Source organism: Rattus norvegicus, chromosome 16 (assembly GCF_036323735.1).
Source record: "Rattus norvegicus strain BN/NHsdMcwi chromosome 16, GRCr8, whole genome shotgun sequence".
Classification (NCBI taxonomy): domain Eukaryota; kingdom Metazoa; phylum Chordata; class Mammalia; order Rodentia; family Muridae; genus Rattus; species Rattus norvegicus.
The window spans coordinates 4,530,036-4,549,990 of record NC_086034.1 but is presented as its reverse complement, the minus strand read 5'-3'; the positions used below and the strand labels follow the sequence as shown (position 1 = coordinate 4,549,990).

The window sequence follows — 19,955 nt, the reverse complement described above, 5'->3', positions numbered from 1 at the left end:
TAGAATCTGCAGTGCTGGTGACCTGTGTGAGTGAGCCCTGGAGTCTGGCACTCGTGGCCTGGCTCCCTCTGCCTCCTAATGTAGCTCTGTTCTTTTTCTTTTCAGATCCTGCCATAGTCAATGGAGTGTATTGGTCTGAATCTCTAAACAAAGTTTTTGTAGACAACTTCGATCGGGACCCGTCTCTTATATGGCAGTACTTTGGAAGTGCAAAGGGCTTTTTCAGACAGTACCCAGGTGAGTGTGCCTAAGTTGACAACCCCAGCGCCCATGAATGTTCCCCTTCACATTCATGCTTAACAGTTTTCTCCTGCCCCTTAGTAGAAAATAAAATAAAAGATTGGCTCATCTTGTCAGTGCACAGAATAGGAGCAAAGAGAAGGAGGTGCCAGTATGTATGTACTTACACACACACACACACACACACACACACACACACACACACACACGACATTGATACTTGATAGCAGAAACTGTGTCAGGAACTTAATTCACAGAACAACCAATGAAAGCAAAGAACTGGGCTTCAAGATGCACCGTATTTAATCCTCCAGACAAGACGTTGGTGTTCTCATTATTACTTCCACTGTTGCTGCCTTTATGGACATTGTTGTCAGGGTCAATAGATGAAGTTATATAGGGCAAAATTAAATTCTGAGGAGATGTTGGAAGTAATACAGAATGTGTACTTCTGTTCCCTGCCTAGAGATGTGGCTTGCGATGGAGGCAGAGGTTGAAACAGCCAAAGAAAGGCAGATGGTGGCACCCCCTCTAGAGAGGCCCCCGACAACTCCCTCAGGCCAGCACATTCCCAGCATTTGTCCTCCACACTCATGGAACAGGTGTTCCTTCTGGGGGCTTTCCTAGGCTTCTGCTTTGCAGTAGGGTTTTAATTCTAGCTTGGTTTAAATTTTAATTAAAAAGGGAAGTTTTAATTTTGCTTACAAGTTGTGAAAACAGGACTTGAGGCTGCAATTGTTCCAGCACCACAGCTGTAGGAATTAACAAGCTCAACCTAAAGGAAGGGAGAAAAAAACGCTGCACAATCTTGGAGCAATTAGGCAAAGGCTTTTATGTTTTCATTAAGTAAGACGAGGCACCTGATGCCTTTCAACGTCGCCGCACGGAATCATCATCCGACGACGCCTCGAGGAGCTGTTTGCCTTGTACCAGGCATCTGTGGCCTGGGACTTGCCCGAGGGGGCATCTGCCTCACCAGATTAGCCAATGATTCCCAAGGGCCCTTTTCAGCAGGGCACGCATGCTTCCTCCTGGAGCTCACAGCCATTTGAGCAACAAGCATCCTGTTATAGGCAATGTTATCATAAAAAGCGGGCCATTAAAGTTTCAATGTCACCCAATTGCAGTCTGCCTGGATGTGCTCAACACAGCAACTCTGGTGCACGCTGGTAAGGCTGGAGCCCGTGGGGCATGCCACCCCGCCTAGCAGCCAACTGGATAGCTGGCTGTCCGACCAAGGTGGCTTTGGGACGACAGTGGAAAGGATAAGTAGAAGCCAGAAGTCGTCAGCTGTCCCTACCAACAAGAAGTCCTTCAAGGACAGTTGCAAGGACATTGGAAAACAAAGGAATTCACCATAAAGGACTCAAGTAATTGGGGGGTTTATTTATAGATGAGGCATTTGTTAGATCAGTTTAGTCAACATGCTGGCAGTTGTTTTATGATATTCTCAGCAGGATTTTGAGTCCACGGAATGTCTGTATCTTTTCCACTTTAATAAGTGCACGGGGACAGACTTATGAATAAATTTCGTTGCCCCGAATGACGTCATGTGGACACTTGACTGTGGAATTGGCTCTAGGCTCTAGGCACTTCCCTTGCTTCTCACAAGTGTTTCCAAAGTCCTAGATTTATTAGAAGCCATGAGTAAGGACTTGAAAATCAGAGGGCAAATTAGGTAGCAGAGGTCAAGTTCCCCAGGATGCCCTCTGTGGAAAATGTCAGAAATTTGGGCTGCAAGTGACAAAGACACTGTGATAGGAAACTCCAGCAAGAAATAAGCTCATGACACTTGAAGTCTTATGTTCCGTTTTGGAGAACTGGTGGCTTCCTCTGTTCGACAATGTCCTTGTTTCTCTGGCAAAGGAGGGACGTTGCCTTCTACTTCACATGGTGTTTCAGTGAGGATCACAGGGAGCTTGTGCTCTGACAGTTTGCACAGCAGCTTCTAGAGTGTACATGTCTGTCCCTCATGACTGTGCAGCCACCTCTCAGGTAGTACTGAGTTACAGCAGCCCAGGTAACATACGCCTCATCATCTCCTGCTATTAATGACCCCCTGCCTGGCACTTGGGATTTCTCTTTGAGTGTCTGTGTGCAGTCCCTCCATTGAGATTCCTTCTTGGGTGATTCTACTTTGTGTCAAGTTGACAAGCACAGGGTCACCCTTTTCTGTGTCTATTTTTTTTTTTTTTTTTTTTTTTTTTTTTGCTGGTATTACATTCCTTGCTAGTTTTCCCAGCAGACTAATCCGATAGGGACTTTTAGAAAGGCACCAGCGTGAACAGTGGCTTTGGGGAGGCAGAGAGTCACAAGCCCATATACAAGATGGTAATCTCATTTCAACTCCACCTCCAGTCCCTTCTTAGAAGTTTTGGGAGAGTACGGAGCAGTAACAATGTCTTGGGAAGAAGAATGGCAGAACCAGAGGGTGATTACTTATAGTATCTAGAGATAGACACATGTCCTATCAACACACAGGATGAGCACAAGAAGCATCCGCTGAGCCCCTTTCCTGGGTTAGCACATCTGTAAAATTAAAAAAAAAAGGACTGTGCCATTCTAACTATACTTAGATTTCCACAAAGCTGTCTGTCATGGAAGTTAGGAATTAATCATATTATGGTGCCTCCTTGTGCAGAATTTTATCAGCTATATTCTATCTTTATACTTAATGACTTTTACTTGGCCCTTACTTATCCTTCTGTTTTCTAATTCCTGGAGGGAAGACCTTTAATCTAGGGCCTAGTGTAGGTAGAATCATGGCTATAAGAGTGGTAGAACAGAGCGTCACTGTGGGCTACACAGTGCCTGTGTAGTAGTTTCGGGATGTTTTCTTGACCTAGCCTGTTACTACCCTGGCATGGTCAAGAATGCTGGCCATTGCGAGATGAAAGAGAAACAGTTCGTGGTGCATCCTAAGTCAGTAATTCCACCCATGAAAATAACCATTCTGTTTTTTTTTCCCAATCCTTTAAAAACTGTTGAAGTCCTCTAGTCATGAACAGTACTGCTGGCTGAGAACAGTGATGTCCTAACTTGTTCTAAAACAGTATTATTTTTAGGTAAACAAAAACAAATAACATTTATTTACTATGTGTGGGTGAATGTGGGTATGTGTATGCATGACCACATGTGTACACATGTCACACTATATGTGTATCTGTGTAAGTCAGAGGACAGTTGGAGGAGGTAGTTGTCCCTTGCTATCATGGGTTTGGGGAATTAAACTCACACTGTCAAGTTTCACAGTAAGGGGCTTTACCTGCTGAGTAATCTTATTGGCCCTGACACAAAATATCATTGCCTTAGTTAAGGTTTGATCACTGTGGAGAGATGCCATGACCAAGGCAACTCTTATAAAAGAAAATACTTAATTAAGGCTAGCTTAAAATTTCAGAGGTTTAGTCGTTATCCTAATGGCAGGAAGCACGGTGGCACGCAGGCAGACATGGTGCTGGAGATGGAGCTAAGAGTTCTACATCTTGATCTGCAGGCAGCAGAAGGAGACATCTGTCACAGTGGCTTACCTTGACCATACGCAACCTCAAAGTTCCACGTTCACAGTGACACACTTTCTCTAACAAGGCCACCCCTTCTCCAATAAATAATGCCACTCCCTATAGCAAAGCTTTCAAACCCATGAATCTGTGGAGGCCATGCTATTCAAACCACCTCAATCATTCTTAAAATAATAAGATTTACAAGGAGAATGCTGCCCTTGGCTATGTCCTTCAAACCATGAGACTGGAGTTGTTTGATAAGATTTGTGTATGGGAAAAGCTCCTTTGGCTTCAAGGCCTGAATTCGAAAGGCCTGGGGTTATTTTGCTGAAAAATTAGGGCCATTTCATTTCAGCATGGAAAGGCAGGCCAAATTTCTGAGCTTTAAAACAGCAGCAGGAAGGAAACAACGGTTGAGTTGGGAACCTCAGATCACATGATTTCTTCCTAGCCCATCCTGTAGATGTCCTCACTAGGGTCTGGTGATTGAGCTAGACACTGCTTAAAGACCTTTGAGTGGTGCCAGCACCTTGCTGGACTGTGAGAAATGGTCTTGGCTGTCTTTATTCCTAGCTGCAAAAGGGTCTGGAGTTGCTTCTTCTTTGCGTAGACAGCATCTTGCTGAGCCTGTCTCTATTCACCACAGCTTTCTGAAGCAAGGGGGTCAGGGCCCTGTTTGCTGCAGGCCTCCCACCTGAGGGTGCTTCCCAGAGGTGGATGAGCAGTCAGCGAGGAGCTGCTGGGTCGTGCCCGGTCACCCCATCTATTTGGTCAGCAAAGCAGAGCAGCCTTGACATGCTACACATAACCATTGGAAGTCTCAAGATTTCTCATAAGCCCATTTCTCTTCTAGGGATTAAATGGGAACCAGACGAGAATGGAGTCATTGCCTTTGACTGCAGGAACAGGAAATGGTAGGCAGTGCTTCCCATCTCGGAGTCAATTTTGAGAGAAAATTTGAAGAGAGGCCGCAATTCATGGTTACTTAATTTTCCCTCCTCTTAGGTACATCCAGGCAGCAACTTCTCCAAAGGATGTGGTCATTTTGGTGGACGTCAGCGGGAGCATGAAAGGACTCCGCCTGACCATCGCCAAGCAAACAGTCTCCTCGATACTGGACACCCTGGGCGATGATGACTTCTTCAACATCATCACGGTGAGTGTGTCTGCTCTGTGCTTTCTTCGAACTTTGAGTCATTTGCATCGTTGCAATGTGATGTGCAGGGTTTCCGAGCAGAGCATGAAGGTTGGTTATACCCATGTGCTGTTCAAAGAGTCAGGGAGACTAGAGGATCTTCTGGGGACAGAGAATGCTGTGAAATGTGTTGCTTCCTCAAGGTCAGCAAACAGCCTGTCCTGCCTTTTGAGGGGATGTTGGAGAATAGACTTATCAAAGATGTCCCACGAGCTGCTAGAATTTCTCACACGATAGTGAGCTTGAACCCAGCTCAGCCCCATGTCCATGGGCAGGAAGAAGAAAGGACTGAAAGGTGATAAGTGGTGTGCCCTTCCCTCCTCATAACCACACCAGGAGTCGGGACCTGGCTTGGGCAGAGGAAGAGTTCAGATAGTGTCTGTGAAATGTCCAGGGTCCACACACAGGAAGGTGGAAACCAGAGAGCTTGTCAAAGCTGGGCAGTGATATAGATAGACATTCAAGAGAGATGGTTTCCATTTATAATACTTTGCATTCTCTGGAGTTCTTTGATGTTTTTTCATGTCCCTAAAGACCCCTCACCCCTTCAAAAACCTACCTCTCTTTTTAAAGACTATAGTCACAAGAAACTTTTCTCCTTTTTAGTGCACAATGGGGCACTTGGATGTGGCGCACAGGTGTACTCTGCCATATTTATGTTTGGGGCATGCGCCGTAGCCACTGACAATGGAGGCTGTGTGGCAAGGAGCACAGAGCTTGGGCATTGGAGTTGAGACAATGCTCTGGTGGTGGTGAAGCTCTGCTGTGTGTGCCTTCCCATACCTTTGGACAGAGTGTGCTGTCATTGAGCCCTGTGTTAGGGCAGCCTTCTGCAGAAACAGAACACCAGTGTTCTCTAGGCTATGGTACAGATGTTTAAGTGGCAAGGGTGTTGCTTGGGTGCTCAGTCCCACATTCTGATGAGACCTCCAGACTAAAAGGCTTAACTGCCAAGCAAAACAACCAACAGCTGCAGGTTTGAAAAAGCCATTGAGATGGGCTAACAAGATAGTCCAGTGAGTAAAGGTCTTGCTCCTAAGCCTGACAACACTCGTCAATCCCAAGGACTCATACATTAACTCCTTTTCCTTGCCAAGACACATATGCAGGTGTGCATACTCATGCACACACTCATTCACACACACACATGCACACAAATGTGCATCTGCCAAATAGGTCGATCAAAGAAAAATTTCAAAGCTCTGAAAAAGAACAATTGGCAAAGGAAGAGACCATTATCTTCCTGGAGTGCAGATGTTGTTTAAGATGTACACTCAGTCCCAAGGGCAATGCCTAATGCACAGTAGGAGTTTAAATACTCATGGAATAAATAAGAGCAGTTCCTGTGTCAATAGATTACCTTCTGTGTGCAACCCAGAGCCACAGATCCCCAGTAGCTCACTACATTGATCTTTCACCTCAGCTCTGTGCACACGGCATGAAAGCAGAGAGGCATGGAGCAACACCAGTCACTGTTTCCAAATGGCAGCCAAGAGAGTGCACAGTGAAGCCTCAGGTCTGACCTCACCATGCTCTAGCTCCCTTGTGCAGAAGTAGAGAGGATGTAGCTAGTCCCCTCAACCATCTTACCACAAAGACATTGAGTTCAGGGCCTCCCCCTTTGCAAGAAGGCTCTGATCAAGGCTACACTGGCTTTCTACCAGGAATCCCCTAGTTGCCAGCCCACATGTGACTATGTAAATGTGGTTGGACCTCACATATCCTGAAGCATTTACAGATAAGTAGCAGCAAATTCAAGACAATCTTTCTTATTAATCTTTAATTATGTCTCAGAGAAGTATCAGGGATTCACAGAAGAAGAGGAGCTAACTAATTACGTCTTACATCCTTTATCTGTCAGAATTTATTGTTCGGTTAACAAGACCAATCACTTGAAATAATCTATGTAAGTTCATTAAGATATACAGTGTCAAAGCAATAATGAGGAGAGGGTGATTAGATAATTAAAAGGAGACAGCCAGCTATTATGGAAGAGTTGGGGGAAAATATTTTTCTTTAGCCTAAGTTATCCCCTCAGAGAATAAGGGCCAGTGGAGGTTACATTACCCATCTCCTTGCATCTGTCCATTCATTTTCAGCATGAATTAAGACAATCTGCAGAGTTATTGTGAAGACTGGGAAGTCTGAATATTTTTACATGATCCCTTTTGCTAGAATTCTGATCTCTGTTCCACCATTGTTTAAATGAATGGGTCAGACATAGTAGCTAATTCACATGGGAAGGCAATGAATTAATGATGATTGCTTTTGAATGAATAAGACATGTAAATCTTTTAGACAATTCAGTTCTTTTGTTCTTATTCCATTTGATATAATTATTTCAATTTTTCTTTATGCACCTACATACTTAAAACTTATGCTACATTTCAGCATGTGTTACCTTTGGATGTCAGATGACGACTTTCAGGAGTCTGTTTTCTCCCTCAGCCATGTGGGTCCTGGGGATTGAACTCAGTCTTTAGGCTGAACACCAAGTGTCTTGATCCACTGAGCCATCACACTGACCCAAGCTCACATGTTTTTATACAAATAAGATCGCATTCTACGGAATACCTAAGAATTTGCCTCTGTTCGCTTATTGTAATGAAATGTTTATCTATCTATCTATATACAAATATAGTTGATATCAGATGTTTACTCCAACCTCTTTGCTGGCTATAGATTTGTGTTATTCTTCTTCTGTGAGGCCCTCTCCTTTATCCGAGATTGCTGAAGTGGATAGGCTTGTCATAGCCTGCAACACACCGAATATAGAGTGCCCGTGTTTGTGAGGTTTGGGTGTGTGCTTGAATGAATAATTTCTACATGTGAAATTGGTACATCAGGAAGAGCTGCATCAGTCCTACCACAGCGTCCACCAAGGGGTGTACGTCTGCGTTTCCTGGCAGTTAGAGGGCCCCAGCTCGTGGAGATGCCGAGGTGGCTAGTAGTCACGTATGCTGCCTTGAGTTGTGACTCCTGGTCCCCTGTGTATTTCACTCTTCCTTTCCTGTAGTATTTCCTCCTTCTTCCACCTTGCATATGTGTCTTCATATTATGATGTAGGTTTTCCCCAAGTTCGTTTAGTTTAAAATGGTCACTTGTTGGAGTGACCATTTTTAAGTGGTTCTAGTGGTTGCAAGTGTGTACGCGGAGGTACACTGCACCTATACTCAAAATGCCCTCCCTGCATAAGTGGGTTGTTCTTGCAGAATTCTGCTATCCAAAAGGACAGTCCTTTGGCTGCCTTTGCTGTGTGGTCAGCCTTCCTATGCTTGCTGGGTGGATATTTGAGGAGGCATCTTAGAGAAAGTCAAGAATGCAGGCCTTATTTCTAGTATTGGAATCCCTCAGACACAGTAGGGCTTTGTTCAGGCAAAACTAATTTATCATTGCCTTTGGTTTTCAGTGTCATGATTCAGGAAGGCAGGGGGATATCGAAATCATAGGAAAGATGGTTCGTGGACATCTGACTCAGCTTTCCATTTTATTAAGTTCATTGTCAAGTGTAGCTTATCTATTATAGTGGAAATCTCCTGATCTGGCCCTTTCCAGAGAGTAAACACAAAAGGACAAATAACCACTGGTTTATCTTTGATGGGCAGAATATTGAAAAAAAAACTCTGTCTAGAGTTAATGAGATAACTGACAGAATTCTAAAGAACAGGTGAAACAGAGAGATTTTATGCAGTTGGAGAAAAAAATTTGAGGTCAAATTATGACAAGAAAAAGCATATATTTTTTCCTCATTCCCTTTGAAGTCGTTCCCCAAGCCATGCATTAAATGAACAACATTATCATAAAAATGAGGGTGCTAATTCCATATGATGCTGGAAGTTGAGAAATGGTTTTACAAAGATGCCAAGTCAGGCATTAAACGAACACCGCATTAACTGGGCTGATATTGTGAAATCAATTTAAAGGCTTCCTGCAGGCCCTGTTTGTGCAGAACAGTATGGAGGAGAGAATCATTTGCTAGTTCATCCTAGAAATGTCTGATACCCTGTTTCTAATTCATAGCTTTTCCTTAGAACTAATTTTCCAGTACTCAGGCTGCCGTGGCTTTGCATTGTAAAGCAATCGGTGCTGTACGGAGAGGCCTGGGTTGGTGTTGGCTTTCCCTGCTCTTTGGTGCTATACTGCTAATTAAACCCAGTTACATTTCTAATTTTGGAAGATACTTTTGTGAGAAAGAAGATCCAGCGATACCTTGTGTTAGTGAAAATATTGTGGGCTCCTCTGCTTCATTCCGTCCTTCCTACATTTTCATCCCAAAGGCCACTTAATTAAAAGTACAGCAGCAAAACTATAAACTCCTTTAATTGAATCTTCTTTGCATCAGCCTCCTACATTCCAGGAACAAGGCAGCATTTTCATATTATGGGCTATTGGTGGAACTGTTATTTGACATTAGAAAAGGATTTTTTTTTAATTTTTTACTTCAGGGTTTTTTTCCCCCTCCTCTGATTTGTGTTGAGTTTCTCTACATTTTTGACCTCTTGCTTTCCTTGTCATTGTGATCAGTTGGTTTAATAAACATGGTTGTGCGCTGTTTGAGTGTTTAGCTGTAGAAGACAAGCATCTGCCTCATTACCCCTGAGATCCTGTGTGTGACTGGCTGGTAGGGAAGCCCAGGAAAGATGCTCATGGTTTAGTGAGGGAAGGAGGGAGCCTGGCAGGGAGGGAGGGATGGAGGGAGAGAGGGAGGGAGGGAGGGAAAGAGAGAAAGAGAGAGAGAGAGAGAGAGAGAGAGAGAGAGAGAACGCATCAGTGAAAGAGTCTGTGAAAATGTGTCGACTGAGGTGATGACAAGTGGGTATTTGAAGTGATAGAGACATTAGGTGTAAGCTATGGGCTAGGTCAGGAGTGAAAGGAGGAAGGAACTTACTGAGAAGGTAAGTACCATTTTCAGGTGTGAACCTGGTCCTCACTTCAGGAGAGAATTGATAGTGTCTGGAGCTCACTGGGATGGGGGAGGGCATGGAGATAACTGGGCCAGAATGGGGCTGGTGCAAAGATTAGACTGTACTGAGAGAGGCAGACCATACCAGACTAGTCCAGTCGTCTATGTGCGGGGCATCATGTGGAGTTTCAGCTTTTAAAGTGATGTAGGGAGACCTTCTTGGAAGCTTCTTCCCCGCAACTGTGTCTTTCCTCATCCCAGTGTCTAGGCAACTGATGGCCTTATCTAGGTAAGTCTGAAAGATGCATTGTTCTCTACCAGCATATTGAGCTTCTGACATGAAGCTTGGGTACCTTAGCATCATCTAGAATCCAAATGTGATCTGGCCATGGGCCAGCCCTCACGTTGTGCAATGTACAAGCCAACAGAGGATGCGATGCTGACTACATGACCACATCTTTATTCTCAGATCTCCCCTAAGAGTGCTCTGGCCATTCAAGGACTGAAGTTAAAGCTTGCCTTTCCTGTTCTTTCTTTCTGAGAATTGTTCTTTGACTGTGAAAGAGGAGGAAAATGCTTACCGAGAGAGGGTAGAAAAACGGAGACAATGTGTGGTGTTATGCTTGTTGCCCCCTGGCCATGAGTTTGATAGTTGATCAAGATGGTGACATAATCTTTCAATAAGAGAGAGGAATGTTAGGACATAGTCTGATATCTGAGGAAGATCATGGTGGCTTGGTTTGAGTTCAGAAGGATCATTTTAGAATGAGAGACATTCACTTTTTATCATGAAAAAGAAGAGTAGAAATATGAATATGTTCATTTACAACTGATAGGGTCCTTCAGTGGAGATGGTTATGAGCAAGCTGAGGTGGTATTTATATGTTTGGCACATAGTAGGTTAGTAGTTAGTGCTCAGTGAGAAAATGGGGGAATGAAGACTTCTATGGTAGACACCTTCTTGAGAGGCAATGCTTCATTCATCTTCTACTCTTAGAGACCTGGGACTCTGGGAAAGCTCAGAGTGTGGCAGGTTCCTGTCTTGGGCATTTAGTTGGTCACTTGTGCCCAGTGGTGCATCATTTTGTCTCCCACAGGGCATATACAGTGTTCTTCCAAGGAAACCAAGGGAACATGGCCCCTGCTCCCAAGAGCAGTCTGGTCCCACTACTAGCCCCTCTTCCTTTCTCCTTAGCTCATGTATCAGTCCATCACTGTGTCCACACTTCATTCCCATGCCTACTCCTTTCTCTCCTGCACACTTAGTATGCAATATGGTGGCCTGCCTCATCTTCCTCAGCACCAGGCCCTTGAGCATACTCATTCATCCTCACCAGGAGCCTCTGGCAGGGCTCGTAACCTCAACTTCCTCCAACTCAGATCCTGTTGCTTATGGAGTGCAATACCTTGTCCAAGTGACTCAGTTTGTATGTGGCAGGGCCAGGGACTATTTGTGTGAACCCAAAGACAAAGTCACAAGGAAATAGGAAGGGAAAAGAAGGCTAACAGTGACTGAGACCTCATAGGTCATATGGAAGGTTCTAAGCTCTTAAAGTGGTGGCATTTCCTTAGCATGTGCTGGGTTCCTGGATTAGATATTCGCAGGGCTCCTTAGGTCTTTGATCTACCAGAGAACTCCTTCAGCATCAGTAGGAAGCCACATGCCACTTTGGTAGAAGAGAGGGGTGGTTGGAGGCTTCCCGATGGTAGAGTGACTGGCCATGAGAGGAGCTAAAAACCAAAGAGATTACACCTGTGAGGCATCTTTCTCTTTGGGGCACTGACATCTGTTTGGCCAAGTAAGAATGAGTTACTTATGGGCTGTTGAATATACCAAGGCTAGCATGAACTCCATCTTCAGTTATAATCTGATGTGACCCTCTACCACCATTAACTCACAAAACAAAAATCCAGAAAATACTGGAGCTAGGGAAATAGTAGCATGCTTGCTGCTCAAGCACAAAGACCGGATTTCAGATCCCCAGGTTGTGAAACCTAGGCACACAGCATGCATGTACTTCATGCTTATATTTCTAACTTCGGTGCTACTGGAGGGAGGAAGAGAGACAGGCAGATCCCTTGAGTTCATTGGCTAGCCAGTCCAGTCAATCGATGATCTCCAAGTTCAGTAAGCCCCTCAATAAGTAAGATAAAGAGTGAAAATAAGATCATGCTGATCTCTGGCCTCACCATTCACACATATATATGGGCACACACATACACACATACACATCCACAAGAACATACATGTAAATATTCCTTCCACATACACACACAATAAAACAGCAGGGGCATCCAGGGAGCATCTGTAAATGTGTAGCAGATGACAGGTTTTCGAATGGAGAGCTGTTGGAGCTTAAGAGATGTCAGGGCATCCTTTGCAGTCCCTTGGAGTTTGAGGAGCTTGTGTGGCCAGTGGGCTTTCTCGACTCAGCAGCTGGGCATGTACCTCTCCTCTCTTCATGTGGCCACCTCCATACCCGACAGTGATACAGACCAGATTGCTGGGCCTGGCTCAATCCTGATGTAGTCAGGAGAAATTAGGAAACTGCGAGCTTGGATGATGCCACTAACAAGCTGGCTGGTGTTCAGAGGAGGAGACGCCACTTACTGTGGCTGTCATGTGCTCAGGGACAGTGGGCCTGGTTCTGATTACTACATATGTACCTCCCTGATGAGGACAAAATTCCCTGGTCTTCTTTGCTTTTAAACCCTTCCCCCAGTTCCTCCCCCAACATCTGCTAGCCTCTGTATTAGCAAAATGCATTCACTCGGATCTGTCAACCCCTCCATCTCCACAGGCCCGCTGTGGTGGTTACCATTAGGTGGTTAGGTGTAAGTGGACTCAGTGAGGCTTAGCAGTTGCAGCCACCCAGGGTCCTTAGCAGCATAGGACTTGGTACAGCCGTTCAAACTCTAATCTCAGACTCCACAACTACAGGAGTTGCCTTTGAAAGCATGTGTTAGGAGGAGTGTTGGTGGAATTTTTCAAATTACCTGAAAAACAGTGGACTATGAGCAAGAACAAAGCTGAAGAGATGAGTCAATTGGTAGCATGTGCTTGCCCTTTGATCCTCAGGACCTGAGTTCAAATTCCCAGATCCATGTGAACCTTGCTATGTAATACACTTTTGTCTTCCCAGTGTTCCTGTAAAAAGACATATGGTAGAGACAGAGGTGTCCCCACAAGCTCCTGTGCCAGCTAGAGTCGGATATAGGTGTGCAGTAATGACTGACAGGATTTTAACCTAGATAAAAAGGGAGGACACACATGCAGAGTTGTTGTTTGATTTCTACACATGGCTGTAATATGCATGAGCACCTACACATACAGACACACAGACACACAGACACACAGACACACAGACACACACACACACACACACACACACACACACACACATCATAAACACATTATTTTAAAAGGCAAGAACCAAAGCAGGATCCTTAAGAACATTTAGATCTCTGAGTTACATTAGAGCTGAATGAATGTTCAAATGTTGCTTCAACCTGGATTCATCTAATAAACTGAGGGAAGGCTCCAGAAGGAGGACAAGTAGAGTCTTGGTCCTGTGGTTCAGAGGGCTTAGTGGCAGACCTGTGCTGGTCCCGCCTTCTTGTTCTCTTCTTTGCCTTGTGTTTTTCATCTCTGTCACCTGCTGGCAGTGAAGCAGCCACTGCACCTGGACAAGAACAGCAACCAGAGGGAGAAGGAAGGAAGGAGTAGGTATATCCAGATGGATTTTCTCTCAGTGACAGAAGTCTGAAGAAGACACACAAGAAGTTTTCCTTCTGTCCCATTGACTGCAGTGGTTCTCTAACTAACCCTGGCAACAAAGAGGCCCTGGAAGCTAGTACCTAATGGAGCACAGCTGGATAGTTGTGATTGGCTAAGACCACTAATGCTGCAAGAATTTGGTTCTCCTGAATCACGTCGTTCATCAGTAAGGGAGGTGAAGAAGAAGGGAATGGATGTCTCCATAGGAGCTTCCAGTTTCTCTCCAAAATGCAGGAGAACCTTGGTAAAGACCTTCATGTTGATCTATATATGTGCTTCCTGAAACCAGAGGTAAAAATTCCCCTCTGGGGGTCAAATGCCATACTCTGTTCATCAACAATTAATGTCAGCAGAGCAGACATATCTTAGGGTTTCTAGTTTTGTGAAAAGACATCATGACCAAGGCAACTCTTATAAAGGCAAACATTTAACTGGGGCTGGCTTAAATTTTCAGAGCTTCAATCCATTATCATCATGGTAGGAAACATGACAGCATTCAGGCAGGCATGGTGCTGGAAATGCTGAGAGTTCTATATCTTGTTCCAAAATCAACCAGGAGAAGACTATCTCATGGCAGTTAGGAAGAGGGTCTCAAAGCCCACCCCCACAGTGACACACTTCCTCCAGCAAGGCCATGCTATTACAATAAGGCTACACCTTCTAATACTGCAAATCCCTGGGCCAAGCATATAAAAACAACCCCAATATATCTAACTTTTATTTAACATAACAAGAATATGAACAGTATAAACATAGTCCAAAGAACCATCACAAAACGAGCACATTTGTTTAATCTGGCTGACCATCCCCAGAAATAGAACATTACCACAGTTCCCCAAATCCCAAGCCCAGAACTAGTCCCTTTCACTGTCCCTTTAGCAAAAATATCCACTGCCCTTAAAAAGTTGCCCCACAAGGAAAAACAGCCCTGGATTAGATTCTTCACACTGGAGAGAAGGAATCGGGACGGTACGCATCTACTTTTTCCTCTAGACTTCATAAGACAAATGAAGGTTTCCAGATGCATTTCTGAGACCAGAAACAAAGACTTAAGGGGGACAGAGGTGAGCCTGACAGGAAGTGAAGGAAGATCCAGGGTGCAGAGGACTTCAAAATCCCAAAACCACATGGCTTCGAGGTCAGACTGTTGGGCATGAAGCTGGACACTGCTCCCTTCTTAGTTACTGATGCTTTTCAGAGAGTTTCCCCGCCCCCCTCAGTTTCTCTGTCTGTAAAGGGTAGGTATCTGAAGTACTTGAGGTCAAGTCAAACTACAAATGAAGCTTATTCCGAGTCTGGATGGAGAGCTCCATAGCAACTACCTGCCCAGAGCAGCATCTCACCCCTTAGGCAGCTTCTCTGCCTGCATTGCTATGCATCCACCCGCTGTCCTAGCAGCTGCAGGAATATCCTTGCATATACCCACAGTGAGGGTACTAAGCGCATCCTTCATTTCACCCTGTGACTTGCTTGGCTTTCCCATGGTTGTCACTGAGCACAGTCTAAAAGGTCCAATCCTCAGACAGAGTCTGTTCTAGAGTGGTTGTGAGAGATGCTTCTAGTCTCTTCCCACAGCAGCTCTGGGTGAATCGAACCTGCGATTGTGCTATTCCCATGTGTCTGTGTACCCTCTGACTCTTAACTAGTACACTTTGTGGTCCTCATTCAATATTTCCTCTTGGTTGTTTCTCTCCTTTGCAGTATAATGAAGAGCTTCACTATGTGGAACCTTGTCTGAATGGAACACTGGTTCAAGCGGACAGGACCAACAAGGAGGTAGGTGCTTCCTCTGGGCAGGAGCACCAGAGATCTGGGGGCATGCCCCTGTCTCTGTTGTTGTGATTATTCATAATAGTTCTATCTTAGTTTGTCAAATCTCCTTGAATGTGCTATGTTCACTGTGGCTGTTAGAGCTCACTCCAGGTTTTGCAATGTTTACTGAGAAGCACATATAAAATCATGACAGGAGTAGAATTACGTTTTCTTCTGCTCCCTGCTTCTCCTGAATCCATTGGATTTGCTTCGTTTCCCTCTTTCCAACAGCAGACATTGTGTGTGCTCAGTGTCTCACCACAGAGAGAAGATGGTTTTTGATGATATCTCGCTGAAAATTGAATCCACTCCTTATTTCTCTTTTCTCACTTGTAAAAATGGATGAACTCATTCTTTGGGGTATCTTTTGTGATAACTTGTCTCCATTAGTGTAAGCATCACTAGAGAGGGGTGTTCTGTGGACTGCTACATCCTACATGTTCCAAGAAAGGCTTATTCCACAAATTCTGTGGAATAAAGATGTGTTGAAGGAAAACCTTAGGAAATGGGATTGAAGGTTCTATTCAATTATAAGCCTTCTAGAAAATTCCCTATAGCAGACTTCTATGATGATCCATCTCTTTCCATTGTGGAACTTTTTGATTTGTCAACCCAAATATCATGAGTCTATCTTTCCATCTTTCCTCTCCCATAGCACCTGTAACAACTCAGTCAGTAAAGGTTTAGCCTGCAGCCTTTCACACCTCAACGGACTCACGGATGCCATGGCCCGTGTTATTTTACAAGATTTTATGCAAGACTTTATTTATCTCTTCCTCTGGTGATCAGACTTCTATGAGGGGACAGAGTGTAATGACCAAGGTGGCCTTCTGTGGCACACTGGACAAATTCTACAGAGCAAAGCTCCAGCCCTTATTGGGAAAAAAATTAGTGCTATCCTAAAGGAAAACAGGGGAAGAAGCTCTTTGGTAATCTCTGAGGGAGAAAGCCACAGGATACTGGGGGGTTCATTCCATCTAGTACACAGAAGAACCAGCTGAGATTCAGTTTGGGAGACAAAAAAAATCACATACGCGCGCACGCGCGCGCACACCCCCCCCCCCCCACACACACACATACACGTTTCATGTTTACAAGGACAGAGTAGTTCAAGGAATAAGTGTTTCCTGAAATTTGTATGAAAATGAGGAACCTATAAGTTTCTCTAAGCACTTCCCCTCTGTCCATGTTCTGGATGAGGTGGTCCTCTTTTTTGGATACTCTCAGACAGGTGCAAACAAAGAAAGTTTGCAATTTTAAAGTGAAGGATGTTTTGCAATTTTAAAGTGAAGGATGTTTAAATGACCAAAGCCATTCTCTGGTAGCTTCAACAAAGAACAGAGAGCAGTGTGAAATTTGAAAATATCAAGTCATATTTGGGACTGGGTAAGGAAATGGGCCAGAACTTTGTTAAAATTGTTTTATATTTATATTTATATTTATTGAAGGAAAACTAAGGAAATGGGACTGAAGGTTCTATTTAATTATGAGCTTTCTAGAAAACTCCTTATAGTAGACTTCTATGATGACACACCTCTTTCCCTTGCGAGACTCTTTGATTTTCCAACACAAATAGTGTGGAAGAGCTATGTATCAATCAGGCTCACTCCCTCTGAAAACGGAAACTCTGCAGAACTCCAGTATACATGCATACAATGAACCTGAAAAATATTCAGGAGAAGGCAAACTACACAGTAGCTTTCAGACTTTAAAGTATTGGAAACATCAATGTAGCAGTGGGTCTCCTGTGAAGTTGTGGGGGCAGAAAGAGGGATAGCACTTTCAAGAACTAAATGAAAAGATCAAGTGGAGGTTGGAAAGGAAAGAGAAAAGGAAGCAAGCAGAAGGAAGGTGATGAAAAAGGACAGAAATCAATTAAATTAAAGAAGAAAACAATGAAGTCAATGAAACTCAAAACTGCCTCCTTAAGAGTCAGTAAAATTCATAACTTTTTGGGAAAAACAACAAAAAATAAAGAGTGGGGGAGGGAGGGAGAGGGGGGAGGGGAAGGGAGATGGAAAGAGGAAGAGAGGGAGAGGGGGAGGAGGGAGAAGGGAGATGGGGAGAGGAGCAGGGAAATCAGGAAATCAGCAATATTGGGAATGGAACAAGAGACATCTGTAGAGATCCTGTAGCCATTAAGAAAACAATAAAGTGAGCTAGGGAGATTACTTGGTGGTTAAAAGCACTACCTGCTCTTCCAGAGGTCCTGAGTTCAATTCCCAGCAACTACATGGTGGCTCACAACCATCTGTAGTGGGATCTGATTCTAGTGTGTATGAACACAGAGCACTCATATACATTAAATAAATAAGTAAATAAATAAATATTGTAAAAGATAATAAAGAAACACCATAGACAGTTTTGAGCTTGTGAATTCAACAACTTACCAAACGTGGTCTAAATGTACCAAAATCAGACTAATGAAATAGACAGTTTAATAGTTGTGTAACTATAGAGAGAAACCTAGTCGAAAATGTTAAAGCCCTGCCCTCCAAGAAATTTCCAGGTCCAGATGGTTTTACTAGTAATTTGTACTAAACACTTTAAGAAGGATTTATGCCAATTTTATATAATATCCTTGAAAAAATAGAAGCAGTGTGTTCTAGTTTCAGCTCCTGCATGAAAGCAATTTAGGGGAAGAAATGATTTATTTTGGCTTAAAGAGAGTAGTTCATTATTTAGAGAAGTTGGAGAAGGAACTTCACTGACAGATCCATGGACTCAGGACTACCTGCCCAGAAAATGGTTGCCAACTTATAAGTATGCTGGGCCATCTTACATCACTTAACCGTCAAGACTATTTCCCACAAGCAAGCCCATAGGCCAGTCTGCTCTGGGAAAACCCTCAATTGAGACTCCCTTCTCTGGTGACTCTAGGCTGTGTCAAGTAGACACTTAGAGCCAGATGAAACATATTGAGACATCACCCTCTCCTTTTTCTTTTAGGGGTTGGGGGGATTCTCTGGTAAAATAAAAAACAGTAGAGCAAAAGAAAACAGTATACTACTCGAATAGGCTTCACTCTGAATACCCAAAATTGTTCTAACACCAGCATCAAATCTATCAATGTCAATAGGCTAATGACAAGAAGATATGTGATATGCTAGCCTAGTGTTTGATAGGGACAAAGCATTTGGTTAAAACCTAAGCCCCACCATATTTTTGTTTGTCTGTTTGTGTTGTTTTGTTTAAAGAACTCCTTAATAAAATGAGATGAGATATTATTTCCTCATGATAAAAAGGTCATTTATAAAAACCACAGTTAACTTGGTAAAAGTTTAACAGCCTGACTTTGTTTAAAACCTTATTTTATCTAATGTGTATGAGTGTTTTGTGTGCATGTGTTTCTGTGTACTACTTAAGTGCCTAAGGCCCACAAAGACCAGAAAAGGGGCATCAGGTCCCCTGGTGCTGAAGTTACAGATGATTGTGAGCCACCATGTGGGTGCTGGGAACGAAACCCAAGTCCTCTAGAAAACCAGCCAGGACCTACAATTCCCAGAACTCAAGTTAAAGTTGAAAAGCCAAGTGTGGTATTGTGTGCACTTTATAATCCCAGCACTTGGGTATCAGAAAGGGGCAGAGCATGGCACTCACTGGCAAGCAGCCTGGCTTGTTTGGCAAGTTCTAGATCGAGAAGTCTCTGTCACGCACATGCTCTTTCTCTTTAAAGGTTCTCTCTGTCTCTGTCTCTCTCTGGTTCTGTCACAAGCAAACAAACAAACAATCAAACAAACAAAACCATGAACAGTACCTGAGGAATGCCAACTAGGGCTGTCCTCTGTGTCTTTCCTCCTTCCTACCAACGGCAGTTGTGGTACAGTTAAGTATGACCTCCAAATGGGACAGATTGATTTCTCCTAATCATTTTTTCCTTGTACCTCCCCTTTTGGCTTGTGCGTGTATGCATGTTTGCACACATGTAGGTACACGGGGTGTGCAGGGAACACAGATGTGACCAGCATGGTTTAGAAGAAGTTATAAAGCAGATCAGGGAAGGAAGGCTATTCTTGATAATGAAAGACACTGAAGCAATTCAACATCCATTAACAGAGCAAAGGTGACAGTACCCTTGACCTACGCTTTACAGTTTATGAAAACATGTATATCACGTGGTTCAACAAGTCAGGCGAAAACCATTTAGCTCTGACAGTCTGTGGACAAACAAGGGTGAAGTGTCAGGATCTAGGGCTAAGCAGGCTTGGCAGGGCAGAAGTTCTTCAGTCCTGTTACCAAAGTACTGGTTGCAGATTGCTTTACAATGGAGAGCAGTCTCCAGATATAAAATGTTTAGGTCCATTGGTATCTTAGATATTTTAAAATGGAGGCGAGCTCTGTCAGTCAATTCAAGCAGGTTTCTGGTTTTGCCATCAGTACAAGGATGTGGCCATGTACCTGTAGAACTCTTGGCAGCATGGGACACAAACCATTCATTAAAAGCAAAGTGTAAATCTATATATATTGACTTAACTGCAGTTCCTAGGAATGGAAGGCCATGCCCGGGGCCTCAGACCTAATGTC

At 43.8% G+C, this 19,955-nt stretch overlaps 1 protein-coding gene across 5 annotated transcripts in view; it reads left to right on the top strand.

The window, feature by feature from the left end:
- The window catches only part of Cacna2d3 (calcium voltage-gated channel auxiliary subunit alpha2delta 3), an 813,990-nt gene that overhangs the window by 369,047 nt on the left and 424,988 nt on the right, over nucleotides 1–19,955 (top strand). For all 5 annotated transcript variants that reach the window (XR_005494606.2, XM_063275287.1, XM_063275286.1 and 2 more), the window contains 4 exon segments: nucleotides 106–237; nucleotides 4,597–4,657; nucleotides 4,749–4,899; nucleotides 15,321–15,395. Coding sequence is in view for 4 of the 5 variants with exons in the window: in XM_063275287.1 (XP_063131357.1) it covers nucleotides 106–237; nucleotides 4,597–4,657; nucleotides 4,749–4,899; nucleotides 15,321–15,395 (419 nt within the window). In the remaining variant the exon portion in view is untranslated.